This window comes from Heptranchias perlo, unplaced genomic scaffold, assembly GCF_035084215.1.
Source record: "Heptranchias perlo isolate sHepPer1 unplaced genomic scaffold, sHepPer1.hap1 HAP1_SCAFFOLD_52, whole genome shotgun sequence".
NCBI classification, from domain to species: Eukaryota; Metazoa; Chordata; class Chondrichthyes; order Hexanchiformes; family Hexanchidae; genus Heptranchias; species Heptranchias perlo.
In genome coordinates this window covers 2845111-2859347 of record NW_027139537.1, presented here as the reverse complement: position 1 = coordinate 2859347, position 14237 = coordinate 2845111, and the positions used below count along the sequence as shown (strand labels likewise).

Below are 14237 nucleotides of genomic sequence, written 5' to 3'. Positions count from 1 at the left end.
AGGAAATGTAGCCACCCGGATGGAAAGACAATAATGAGTTTAGTTTTGTCCATTTTTGTTCACAGATCGGAACACTGCAATCACTGAGTTCCTGACAAATTGCGACGATTACCAGCTGTTCCAGTTGACGAAATTCTACCGGGACAGACTAGAACAGGCGATTGAAGAAGTGGTGGACGGAGTCAGCTCATTGTTAACATACGAGTGGCATTTCAGTGGACAGGAACATCGGGTAAGTGGGAGGGACACAGAACAAGTTTGGATTATTTAAACATCACAGAACTAAAAGGATATCAGATCTTAGAATCATAGAATGTGACAGAATAGAAACAGGTAAAATAGGAAAGAAATGGATCAAACTGAAAATACAGTGAATCTGAAACAATGATGCGAAGAGGTGAAAATACCCGGTGGATCGGTCAGTGTCTGTACAAAGGACAGGGGAACGGTTCGGGTATAACTCTTGTGTGAACTGAAAACAAAAATGAAACAGTTTAACTGGGACTGCGAAAAGGAGAGACCAATATATTAATTATTATTCTTTACAGAAAGTCGTTGATCTCGTGGAGAAGGGAAACAGGACGGACAGTTCCAAACTTCTCCTAAATCTGGTGATGGAGAAAGGCTCTCGGGCCCGAAGGGTGATGTGGGAATCCTTTGTGAAAATGCACCATGCGGTACCAAAGTTGGACAAAATACTGAAAGAGATGCAGGAACTTGGTACGGTAAAATCAGACACTGAATTCAATTTCAGATTGAAACACTGCTGAACTTACAATAATATTACACAGATCTGATTTCATGAAAGCTCATTGATTTAAACAGGTCCTGATCCATTTGATTATATGAACATCGGACGAGGTTTATCTGAAATACCCAGTCACCTGAAAGGTAAGTGATGAAATGGAGATTTCAAACTGTTCATTTCACTTCTGAGAATCAGAATGTTTGACTGTAGACTTTTGTTTAGAGACTGTCAGAATCGGGGGATCAGAAATTCAAAGGGTGGATGAAACAGAATAAAAGTCCATTTTGATTACTCATTAATCCTGTGAAACCACAAAAGCATCTGGCAGGATCCGAATTCATGCAGCACTTCATACACATCTGTGAGGTGCCCTGGCATCGCAGAAAAATAATATTTTGCGTAGATTGAAGTTAAAATTCACTACGGATTTTGAATTATTGATAAATTTGCAAGTTTTGCATTGCTCCAATTAATCCAGCTGCATACATACCAGGCAGGATCCTGACACAGTGTGAATCCCCCGACACACCTGGCAGGATCCTGATACACTGTGAATCCCCAGACATTCCAGGCAGGATCCTGATACACTGTGAATCCCCATAAACATCAGGCAGGATACTGAAACACTGTGAAATCCCCATACACACCTGGCAGGATCCTGATACACTGTGAATCCTCATACACACCTGGTAGGAGCCTGATACACTGTGAATCCTCATACACACCTGGTAGGATCCTGATACACTCTGAACTCCATACACACCTGGCAGGATCCTGCTACACTCTAAAACCCAATACACACTTTGCTCGGTTCCGACACCCTGTGAGTCCGAATGCACACTTCCTATGTGCCGCCCTGATGTTCTGGGCTCAAAGTAAAGAGCGGTGCCTTGAGACGGATGCTGTGGGTTACTTGCACCCCTCGAAATCTGACACAGCATCAACTCGAGGGAATGAGGTGGAGAAATGCGAAATATTTAAATGTTATCATTACACAGCACAGAACGATACGCCAAAGGTTTCGATCTGATCTGAGAAGATGTACAGATGTTCACTCAATTGATCATTAATCCGTGGAGAAATGTGAGGGAAAGACAATGCTCAGGGTAATTAGGAAGTTATGGGCTGGCTTCCGAATGGCAATGAAAGAGACAACCTTATTCTACTGAAAGAATAGTCCTTTAACTCAAGGGTCTTTTTGCTCCTAATGTAATGACTAATGGAAACAGATTTGTAATTTCCCAAACTTTCATTGAAGGAAATTCAGACCAAAATGAAACAACGGAGTACAATTATTAGTAGAACAGTTGAAATGAACTGTGAATGTTTACTGCTCTAACATTACACTGAGTGATGTGGTCAGTAGTTCTAATTCTAATTCTAATTGGTGATATGACAGGACTGTTCGAAAAACACATTCAATATAGGTGTAAAACTGATGAAAAATTGTTCACAATTTCTGAAACACAACATAACAGGAGAATGATTAGAGACAGGAAAAGGCCATTTGGCCCAAATAAGCCTGTCCCTGTTAGAGAGATGACACCAACTACCCCTCCTCGCAGTGTATCCACAGAAACACGTTCAATTATCTCTTCACCCGACTTACTCTGCCCCTTTAGTGTCCTTCCCTGGTAACTGGTCTTCGCTTTCTGACCCTTTGGGTGAGAAAATTATCCTGATTTACCTTCGTATTTCTGACTTTCAGTTTTCTCCGTTATTAATTATTTTGATGATTGTGAGCCTGTTTCCTGCAGTAATGTTCTGAATTCCATTAAAACATTTCAATATCGAAGTTTCTTGCCCAAACAAAATACATCAAGCCCCATCACCCTTCCCTCGACCAATACTCCAATACCTGAAATCACCTCTGATTCCCCTCTGTACCTTAAGAATGGCAACAAGCTTTACCTGCGATCAGGTGACTATAGATGTACAGGTAATACCCCAGATAGCATACCCGAGTCCCGATTCTAAAAGTTTCCCCAATACCGAGGTTAAACAGTGGGACTTCTGTCCATTCACAGTCTGTCCCTCTCCCAATGCACACAGTACCGCAGATAACCTGCCCGAGGTCGAACACAATAACAGTGGGACTTCTGTCCATTCACAGTCTGTCCCTCTCCCAGTGCCCACATTATACCGGTAACCTTCCCGAGGTCTGATACAATAACAGTGGGACTTTTGTCCATTCACAGTCTGTCCCTCTCCCAATGCACACAATAATCTTGTTCCCATTTCCGCAGAAGGTCAGCACCATTGACGGTTTCATAGATTAATCGACACGAACCTCGAGTTTCACATAACTAGAATCAGGTCTGGATATGCCAAGAGATGTCCATGGTACAGGGCAGGGCTGATAATATTAACCATCAGAGGGAAAATATCACCGTCATAGAAATCTCCACGTTCAGTAAATATTAGAATCAAGTGAGGATTTGAAACTTCTCTCAGCCTTGTTAATTTTCAAGCGAGGTTTTCAGTAACTGAGTTTAATTTCCTGCTCGCACCTCTATTGAAGCTGTGAACTCAATCTCGGAACATTTTACTGATATTGAGAATTTGTTTTTATATCAATACAACTAACATTGAGAACCACTTTCTGTCTGTTCTAATTGAAGATGTTCAACAGAAACACAAGGAAACACTGCGGGTCCAAACTGAAACATTGAAAGTGAACACGATCCTAATAAAGGAGAAGGTTAAGATTTTCCAGCTGGTCACTCTATACACTGAGCTAACGGTCATTTCTACAGTTCGAGATCGGACACTTGTAGAACATGAACTGCTGGCAAGAGGCCGAGACCATGAAGAGTGGAGAGAGAAACATCTCCGGAGAGAACTGGAAAAAATCCGAACTGATCAATTGTTCCAGAGCAGTTTTTCCCAGAGAAAATCCAAATCTGGGAGTTCAGCAGCAGTGAGCGGAGTCGCGGGGATTGGAAAAACAACAATGGTACAAAAGATTGTTTATGACTGGGTCACTGGGAAAATATACCCACACTTTCAATTTGTTTTCAGTTTTAAATTCCGGGATTTGAACGCTATTAACTGTAGAATAAACCTGAGGAATCTGATACTGGATCTGTATCCTTACTTTGGGAATATTCTGGGAGAGCTCTGGAAGAACCCAGAGAGATTACTGTTTATATTCGATGGTTTAGATGAATTCAAGGACAGTATTGATTTTGCCGATAATCGGAGAAATACAAAAGCTCAGTACATGTGCACAGATCCTGAAGACCAGTGTGAAGTGTCTGACATTGTGTACAGTTTAATACAGCACAAGCTGCTCCCAGGATGTTCAGTGCTCGTGACCAGCCGCCCCACTGCATTACATTTATTGGAAAAGGCTGAGATCAGTGTCTGGGCTGAAATCCTGGGATTTGTTGGTGAAGAAAGGAAGGAATATTTCAACAAGTTTTTTGAAGATCAGATGGTGGCAGCAGCTGTTTTCAAACACGTGGGGGAGAACGATATCCTGCACACCATGTGTTACAACCCTTCCTACTGCTGGATCCTCGGTCTGTCACTGGGTCCCTTCTTCACACAAAGAGACAGGAAACAGCAGCGAGTTCCCAAGACCATCACCCAACTATATTCCTACTATATTTACAACATTCTGAAAAACCATGGCCGAGAGATTGAATCCCCCCGTCATGTGTTACTGAAGATCGGTGAGATGGCCTTCACAGGAGTCTCGGAGAAGAAGATTGTGTTTAGAAATGGAGATTTGATCAAGTCCAATCTGCAACCTTCCCAGTTCCTGTCTGGGTTCATGATGGAACTTTTGGAGAGAGATGATTCTGCCCAGAGTGTGGTTTACACATTCCCACACCTCACCATCCAAGAGTTTGTAGCCGCACTCGCACAATTCCTGACTCCAGATCCAGGGGACATTCGGAAACTCCTCAGTGAAGCCCACAGCAAGGAAGATGGGAGATTTGAGATATTTCTCCGTTTTGTTGTTGGTCTCTCCTCCTCACAGTCATCTCGGCCCCTGGTGGAGTTTCTGGGCCCATTTCTTCATCAAACAATCTGCGGAGTGATTGACTGGGTGAAGGAGAAGGTTGAAGGAGAGATTGGAAAGACAGAGAGTGAAACTGGTAAAAGGGACCTCCTGAATACATTCCACTACCTGTTTGAGTCTCAGAATCAAACACTGGCTCGGGTCACAGTGGGATCTCTGGAAACACTTACATTTAGTGGATTCAGACTGACCCCGATTGACTGTGCGTTGCTGTCTCATGTCATTGGACTCTGTGATACAATCAAACACCTCGATCTGTGGCACTGCTCCATTCGGTGTGAAGGACTCCAGCGGCTGGGACCCGCACTGCACAAATGCCAAGTGTTGAGGTAACTGTTTATTTGTCTCTAACTGTTAGGCCAATTGTAGAACAGTCACGGATTGTATTGTTGCTCCGTAATTAAGGGAAACATCAGTTCAGTTAAGCCAGAGAGATGCAGATTCAACACAAATATGACAAATGATAATAGGATCGGTTAGTAATTCCCTGAGGACTGAAGAATCTAAAATGGATCCTTGTGAACAATTCGGGATTGTACAGTTTTTCTCAGATCAGTAAATACAGGTCACTGAAAGAGTCTGATAATTTAATTCCAATGAATGATATTTATTGTTGTTTTTCTCACTGCCTGAGATACGTCCATTGAAGAGGCTCCTTCTCACTGTTACTTACACGTGGTCCGACACTAACTGCAACAGTCAGTGTGTCGGGGCATCCCACCCTCTTACCGAGATGTGGGGACAAGTGACGGTCACCAGACTGTCACTGTGAGGGAAGCAGAGATACCAAACATTCAGTAACAAAGAGCAAAACACAGCATTCGGGCAGTCAACCGCCAGTGGGCGAGCTGAGCTTTCCCCGCAGGACGGCGGTCCGTTATCTTAACTCATCAATGACACAGCCCTTCACACTCTCCAATACATCCACCATCTCTTCACCCAGCTGGCAGCACTCGTGCCTCTGAGTCATAAGGTCGTGGATTCAGGCCCCTCGCTCATTAATCCAGGCCGACACTTCAGTGGGATTTGGGAACTAAAATCTGCCGAGAGAAATTGTGTCAGTTCGGGGAATGGATTCAGTTTGTCTCTCACTCTCTGCCTGTTTGTGTTCATGATGTGGAGATGCCGGTGATGGACTGGGGTGGACAAATGTAAGGAATCTTACAACACCAGGTTATAGTCCAACAAATTTATTTTAAAATCACAAGCTTTCGGAGATTATCTCCTTCGTCAGATGACACAATTTCTCTCTGATATTACAGGAAACACTGAAAAATCTTCAGGAAATTAATAACCAGATTTCCCTGTCACTGACAATGAATCTCACTCTGCCCAACTCCTCATATATTCAGGGACTGTCAGTAAATGTATTTATTAAATAAAGTGCTGTCTGTGTGAAGCCTTTTAATGTCCCTCAGTCCGGTCTCATTCCCTGATGATCAGAATTACCCTCCTGGAGGTCAGTGATCGGTCCCGTCATGTTTGGGGAAACTTGTCTCATTTCTGGTCTTAAATCCCAGATTTCATGGGAATGCGGTGATTTTCCCCGAATTAAATGATAAAGTGATTATTACCTGTATTTTATGCAGCATTATGTTGATCTGTTTAACATCTCGGGGTGAGTTATATTGTGAAACAGCGCAAACGGCTGCTGTAAAATCCGTCCCCCAGGATTTTATGTAACAAGGAGAGTTTATTCTGTCCTGTGACAATTTTTCAATGTCCCTGTACTCCTAGTTTATAGGGGAGGGGAGTCTTTCATTTTATTCCCATTAAGCTGGCTCTACATTTATTTCAGGTGCAACGAGCCCGACAGTTTTTGGGGAATTTTCTGAAGTTCCCTCCCCGAGCGGGTCCTCACAAACAGGGGGCAGATTATGGGAAATTCCTGGATTGACTGCTCATTTGTTTACCCAGGAGGCGCCACCGCTGGCCGGTGTGTGTCTGTACTCCTGGACTAATACCCCACAACCAGTTAGATTTGTACCTTTTTACCGGCAGATTTTAGTTCCCAAATCATCTGACGAAGGAGATAATCTCCGAAAGCTTGTGATTTTAAAATAAATTTGTTGGACTATAACCTGGTGTTGTAAGATTCCTTACATTTGTTTGTGTTCAGACTGGCGAGCAATAAACTGGGAGATTCAGGAGTGAAACTACTGTCTGCGGCTCTGAGGAACCCGGACTGTAAAATACAGGAACTGCAGTAAGTATCAGACTGTGTGAGATTGTGTTTGTAATAACTGGATGTCTAACACTGTACATTAATGTCAGTATAAGTAATAATAATACAAATAAATACTGGGAATTTACTCTGATTCCCGTTATCTCTGCTCGTCTTTCTCTCTCTCTCTCTGATCTCCAGGTTACGGGATAACGATCTCACAGATTCTTGTACCGAAGATCTCGTCTCTGCTCTCAGTACAAACCGGTCACTGATGGTACTGAACCTGAGTTATAATAAACTGGGAGATTCAGGAGTGAAACTACTGTGTGTGACTCTGAGGAACCCGGACTGTAAAATACAGGAACTGCGGTAAGTATCAGAATGTGTGAGATTGCGTTTATAATAACTGAATGACTGAACACTGTACATTAATGTCAGTGTGAGTAATAATAATACATTAAACACTGGGGATTTGCTCTGATTCCTGTTATCTCTGCTCTGCTCTCTCTCCCTCCTCTCTCTGTCTGATCTCCAGGTTATGCGCTAACGGTCTCACAGCTTCTTGTACCGAGGATCTCTCCTCCGCTCTCAGTACAAACCGGTCACTGACGGGTCTGGACCTGAATTATAATGAACTGGGAGATTCAGGAGTGAAACTACTGTCTGCGGCTCTGAGTAAACCGGACTGTAAAATACAGGAACTGGAGTAAGTATCAGACTGTGTGAGATTGTGTTTATAATAACTGGATGTCTAAAATTGTACATTATTATTAGTATCAGTAATAGTGTTATTAATAAATTAATACTGGGGATTTAACCTGATTCATGTTATTTCTCTCTCTCTCTGATCCCCAGTCTGGATGATGTCGGTCTCACAGATTCTTGTACCAAGGATCTCGTCTCCGCTCTCAGTACAAACCGGTCACTGACGGGTCTGAACCTGGGATTAAACTCCTTTACAGACCGATCTGTCCCCGCTCTCCGCTCCCTCATACTGACCCGCAGGAGTCTGGAGCGGATCGGGTGAGTGTTTGTGTTAATGTTTAAAGTAATAAATAAAATATTAATGGGATTCAGTCCCTTTTATGGGTAATATTTGTCTGTAACTTTGATTGAAATATTAACCCCAGTCTCCCTGTTATTTACACCGTTGTTCAATCTGTTTATTTCCTGTTTAATCTTTAATCTGTTTCAGGCTTTGGGGGAATCGGTTCAGTCCAAATGGAAAGAGACACCTGGAGTCACTGCGGGAATCCAGACGCGGACTGAATGTGGGAGTGTGAACATTTCAATTTATGACCATTCCTGGTCTCATTATATGAACATTTCAATTTATAACCATTCCTGGTCTCATTATATGAACATTTCAATTTATAACCATTCCTGGTCTCATTATATGAACATTTCAATTTATAACCATTCCTGGTCTCATTATATGAACATTTCAATTTATAACCATTCCTGGTCTCATGATATGAACATTTTTGGCCGATTCTCTGTCCCTCCCCTTTAACCGGCCGCGCTCCAGGTTTAAATCCCAACGGCCCTTTAACGGTTTCCAGCTCGAGCTGAGCGAGCGTCGTCTCCCATTGTGACGTCAGAGGCCCAGCGACAGGGTCACGAGACTCAGTCACCCGGTCCCACAGCGCTGATTCTGCCGGATATCCGGGGCTGGATGGTCACCAATGGGACACTGGGTCAATGTACAGGCAGGAAGGGCCCAGGGTGGGGCTCAGTCTGGGCTGCAGTGGGACACTGGGTCAATGTACAGACAGGAAGGGCCCAGGGTGGGGCTCAGTCTGGGCTGCAGTGGGGCACTGGGTCAATGTACAGACAGGAAGGGCCCAGGGTGGGGCTCAGTCTGGGCTGCAGTGGGGCACTGGGTCAATGTACAGACAGGAAGGGCCCAGGGTGGCGCTCAGTCTGGGCTGCAGTGGGACACTGGGTCAATGTACAGACAGGAAGGGCCCAGGGTGGCGCTCAGTCTGAGCTGCAGTGGGACACTGGTTCAATGTACAGACAGGAAGGGCCCAGGGTGGGACTCAGTCTGGGCTGCAGTGGGACAATGGGTCAATGTACAGACAGGAAGGGCCCAGGTTTGGGCTCAGTCTGGGCTGCAGTGGGACACTGGGTCAATATACAAACAGGAAGGGCCCAGGATGGGGCTCAGTCTGGGCTGCAGTGGGACACTGGGTCAATGTGCAGACAGGAAGGGCCGAGGGTGGAGCTCAGTCTGGGCTGCAGTGGGACACTGGGTCAATGTACAGACAGGAAGGGCCCAGGGTGGGGCCCAGCCTGAGCTTTAGTGGGACACTGGGTCAATTTACGGAAAGAAAGGGTGCCTCTCCCAGTAAGGAGTCAGAATCTGGAACGTGCCCCTGTGCACCGTGCCTTCAGCTGCAGAAGGCCCTAGGCTCTGCAATTCACCCCCTAAACCTTTCCACCTCTCTCCCTCTCTCTCCTCCATTTTGATGCTCCTTATAACCTACCACTTGGACAAAGGTTTTGGCCACCTGCCCTTATAGTTCCTTATGTGGCTCAGTGTAAAGTTTTGTGTGATTGCTCCTGTAAAGTACCTTGGACGTTTTGCTAATATAAAGGCGCTATTTAAATGTAAGTTGTTGTCCGTGTGCTGTGTTAATAAAACTCCACCGTTTCATTCAGCTCAGGCCTGGTCTCCTCATTATTTAAAATAAAAATACTGGTGTTCGTTTTTTCAAATATTGAATAATTTTTCCTGGAAACTACATCACACCTCGTCCAACTGGCATCATAGATGTGACCATCGGTCTATTGAACTGGGAAGGTCTTACCCCGGGTGGGAGGGTCTGGATATACAATTTACACAAAATGGTGAGACGGACTGTGAGCAAAAGAGCTCATCTGGAACTTCACAAAATAGCTTCCCGACATTCAACGTAAAATGTGGGCAACGCAGCAAGATGGCGGCATGTACAGCAGCCACCTTTGACAAAATGGACGCAAGTGCAGCGGCCATCTTCGAAAAAATAGCGGCGAGTACACCAGCCATCTTGGACAAAAAAGCCGCAAGTACGTTGGCCATCTTGGACAAAATGGCGGCAACTATGGCACCCATCTTGTGCAAAATTGCTGCGAGAACAGTGGCCATATTGGAAAAAATCGCTGCAATTACGTACCCCATCTTGGACAAAATTACGGCATATATGGCAGCCACCTTGGGCAAAATGGCCGCAAGTACAGTGGCCATCGCCGAAAAAATGGCGGCAAGAAAGGCTGCCATCTTGGATAAAATAGATTTAAGAACAGTCACCATCTTGGATAAATTTATTTCAAGTACGTCGGCAACCTTGGACAGAATGGCGGCATGTACGGCGGCCTTCTTTGACAAAATTGCGGCAATTACGGCAGCCATCTTCAATGAAATCGACGCAAGTACGGACGCCAACCTGGACAAAAAGGCGGCAAGTACGGCGGCCATTTTCGACAAAAGGCGGCAATTACGGAGGTCATCTTGGACAAAATGGCGGCAAGTAACGCCGCCATCTTGGACAAAATGGCGGAAAATACGGAGGCCACCTTGGACAAAATGACGGCAAGTTCGGCGGCCACCTTGGACAAAATTGGGACAAAATGGCCGCAAGCACGTTGGCAATTTTGGATAAAATGGCGGCATATACGGCGGCCATCTTGGACAAAATGGCTGCAAAACGGCAGGCGCCTTCGCCAAAATGGCCGCAAGTACAGCGGCCATCTTCGAAAAAATGACGGCAAGAATGGCAGCCATCTGGCACAAAATAGCAGCAAATATTGAGGCCATCTTGACCAAATTGGTGGGAACTCCGGTGGCACCTTGGCCAAAATCGCAGCATGTATGGCGGCCACCTTGCACAAAATAGCGGCCAGTACGGCGACAATGCTGGACAAAATGGCCTTAAGTATGGCGGCGATCTTGCACAAAATGCCTGCTAGTACCGCCGCTATCTTGGACAAAAGGTCAGCAAGTATGGAAATCATCTTGGACAAAATGGCGGCAAATACGCAGCCATGTAGGACAAAATGTCAGTAAGTACCGTGCAGAGTGTCCCCATTGAAACCAAAGTGAACCCAGAATGTTCCAGTGCCCCCTCAGTACATCAGATTGCATGCACCCAGTCACCCCAGAGTGTTCCCTGAGTTCACACAGGGATCCCAGAGTGCACCCAGTCAAGCCAGAGTGATCCAGATTGCAAGCAGGTAACCAAGAGTGCACCCAGTCAATCCTGAATGAGCAGTCCAGTCAATCCAGAATGATCTGAAATGGCACCCAGTCACCCAGAGTGATCCCGGAGTGCTCCCAGGAATCCCAGATTGCACCCCATGATCCCAGATTGCACCCATTCACCCCAGAGTGATCCTGGAGTGGCAGTTTTTTTATTTAGACCATCACCACAACAACTACTAAAACAACAGCAACATATTTCATATATATTTGATACATATATATATATGCATATATATGTGTGTGTGTGTGTGTATTACAGCAGCCATCTTGGACAAATTGGAGGCAAGTACCGCACAGATTGTCCTCAGGGATCCGACTGTGACCCCAGAATGCCCCAGTGATCGCACAGTGGTCCCAGAGTGCACAGAGTCACCCCAGAGGGAGCCCAAAGTGCACCCAGGGAACCAAGACTGCACCCAGTCACTCCGGAGTGACCCCAGAGCACAAATAGGGATCCCAGATTGCACGCTGTCACCCCAGATTGATCACAGAGTGCACCCAGGATTCCCAGAGTGCTCCCAGTCCACCCAGAGTCCACCCAGGTATCCCATAGGGCACGCAGTGAAGCCAAAGTGCACCTAGTCACCCCAGAGTGACCTCAGAGTGCACCCAGGGGCACGAGATTGTACACAGTCACACCAGTGTGACCCCAGGGTACACCCAGTGAGCACAGAGAGCGCCCAGACATCCCAGAGTGATGATTAGTGGCAATCGTTTTATTTAGACCACCACCACAACTACTACTACTACAAAAAAAACTTGAATTAATATATGTATATATATTTATAAATATGTGCATTTACACAAAGCCAGCATGAGGGCAAGTATGGCAGCCATCTTGGACAAAATGGCCACAAGTGTGGCGGCCTCTGGGACAAAATGGCAATGATTACGGCAGCCATCTTGGACGAAATAGCAGCAACTACCCCACGGCTGGTCTACAGGAACAGAAGGGGGCCATTCAGCCCCTCTAGCCTGTTATATAGTTAAGGGCGGCCATTCAGCCCCTCATGGCTGTTACACGGGAACAGAAGGAGGCCAGTCATCAACTCGAGCCTGTTGCACAGGAAAAGGAGGATGTCATTCAGGCCCTCGAGCCGGTTACAACAGTCCTGGAGACCGATCAGCCCCTCAAGCATGTCACATAGGAACAGGAGGAGGCCATTCAGCCCTTCGAGCCTGTAATACAGGAACTGGAGCCAACCAACCACTCAAGTCTGTCAGGTAGCAACAGGAGGAGTCCATTCAGCACCTCGAGCTTGTTTTCTGGAAATGTAAGGCCATTCAGCCCCTCAAGACTGTTACACAGGAACAGGAGGAGGCCAGTAAGCTCCTCGAGCCTGTTACATTGGTACAGGAGGAGGCCATTCACCCTTCGAGTCTGTTATACAGGAGCTGGACGCCATTTAGCCCCTCGTGCCTGTTACATTGGAACAGGAGGAGACCATTCAGCTCCTCGAGCCTGTTCCACCATTCAATTGGATCATGACTGATCCGTGTCTTAACTCCATGTACCTGCCTTGGTTCCTTAATTCTTAATATCCTTGTCTAAAAAAATCTATCAATCTCCGTTTTGAAATTTCGTATTCACCCCCCGCCTCAACAGACTTTTATGGGAGAGAGTTCCAGATTTCCACTACCCTTTGTGTGAAGAAGTGCTTCCTGACATCACCCCTGAACGGCCTAGCACTAATTTAAAGGTTATGTTCACTTGATCTGGACTCCCTCACCAGAGGAAATAGTTTCTCTCTATCTGTCCTGTCAACTCCTTTAATCATGTTAAACACCTCATTTGATCACCCCTTAATCTTCTCTATTCAGAGGAATACAAGCCTAGTCAATGCAACCTGTCCTCATAATTTAACGCTTTTAGCCCTGAACTGCAGACCGGCTCGCCTAACATCAGTAATAGGGAAAATGCTAGAGCCTATTATAAAGGATGTGATAACAGGACACTTCGAAAATATCAACGGGATTGGACAAAGTCAACATGGATTCATGAAAGTGAAATCATGTTTGATAAATCTACTGGGTTTTTTTTAGGCTGTAACTGGTAGAACAGATAATGGAGTAGCAGTGGATGTGGTTTATTTGGATTTTCAGAAGGCCTTTGATAAAGTCCCATACTGGAGGTTAGTGTGCTAAATTAAAGCACATCGGATTGGGGGTAATACACTGGCATGGATTGAAAATTGGTTAACAGACAGGAAACAGAGAGTAGGAATAAATGGGTCGTTTCGGGGTGGCAGTGGTGTAACACACGGATCAGTGCTTGGGCTCCAGCTATTCACAACATATATTAATGATTTGGATGAGGGAACCAAATGTAATATTTCCAAGTTGCTGACGACAGAAAACTAGGTGGGATCGCGAGTTGTGAGGAGGATGCAAAGAGGCTTCAAGGGATTTAGACGAGTCGAGTGAGTGGGCAAATACATGGAAGATGCAGTATAACATGGATAAATGTGAAGTTAACCACTTCCGAAGGAAAAACAGAAAGGCAGTGTATTATTTAAGTGGTGATAGATTGGGGAGTGTTGATGTACAAATGGACCTGGGTGTCCTTGTACACCAGTCACTGAAAGCAAACATGCAGGTGCAGCAATCAGTTCGGAAGGCAAATGGTATGTTGGCCTTCATTGCAAGAGGATTTGAGTACAGGAGCAAGGATGTCTTACTGCAGTTATACAGGGCGTTGGTGAGACCACACCTGGAGCATTGCGTGCAGTTTTGGTTTCCTTACCTAAGATAGGATATAATTGCCATAGAGGGAGTGCAGCGAAGGTTCAACAGACTGATTCCTGGTATGACAGTACTATCATATGAGGAGAGATTGGGTCGACAAGGCTTGTGTTCACTAGAGTTTAGAAGAATGAGAGGGGATCTCATTGAAACCTATGGAATTTTCACAGGGCTGGACAGACTGGATGCAGGGAGGAAGTTTCCCCTGGCTGGGGGATCCACAACGAGGGGTCACAATCTCAGGATAGGTGGTAGGACATTTAGGACTGAGATGAGGAGAAATTTCTTTACTCAGAGGCTGGTGAAC

The 14237-nt window shown here is 45.4% G+C and overlaps 1 protein-coding gene across 7 annotated transcripts in view; it reads left to right on the top strand.

Moving 5' to 3' along the window:
- The window catches only part of LOC137314562 (NACHT, LRR and PYD domains-containing protein 3-like), a 64748-nt gene extending 55140 nt beyond the window's left edge, over nucleotides 1–9608 (top strand). For 6 of the 7 annotated variants that reach the window (XM_067979867.1, XM_067979868.1, XM_067979869.1 and 3 more), the window contains 9 exons: nucleotides 66–232; nucleotides 549–720; nucleotides 826–891; nucleotides 3370–5107; nucleotides 6898–6984; nucleotides 7144–7314; nucleotides 7481–7651; nucleotides 7801–7968; nucleotides 8141–9608. In XM_067979867.1, coding sequence (XP_067835968.1) covers nucleotides 66–232; nucleotides 549–720; nucleotides 826–891; nucleotides 3370–5107; nucleotides 6898–6984; nucleotides 7144–7314; nucleotides 7481–7651; nucleotides 7801–7968; nucleotides 8141–8228 — 2828 coding nt within the window. In that variant the 3' untranslated portion in view covers nucleotides 8229–9608. The remainder of the gene's footprint in view (nucleotides 1–65; nucleotides 233–548; nucleotides 721–825; nucleotides 892–3369; nucleotides 5108–6897; nucleotides 6985–7143; nucleotides 7315–7480; nucleotides 7652–7800; nucleotides 7969–8140) is intronic. The other variant, XM_067979873.1, reaches the window with a different exon arrangement.
- Nucleotides 9609–14237: the final 4629 nt, after the last annotated feature.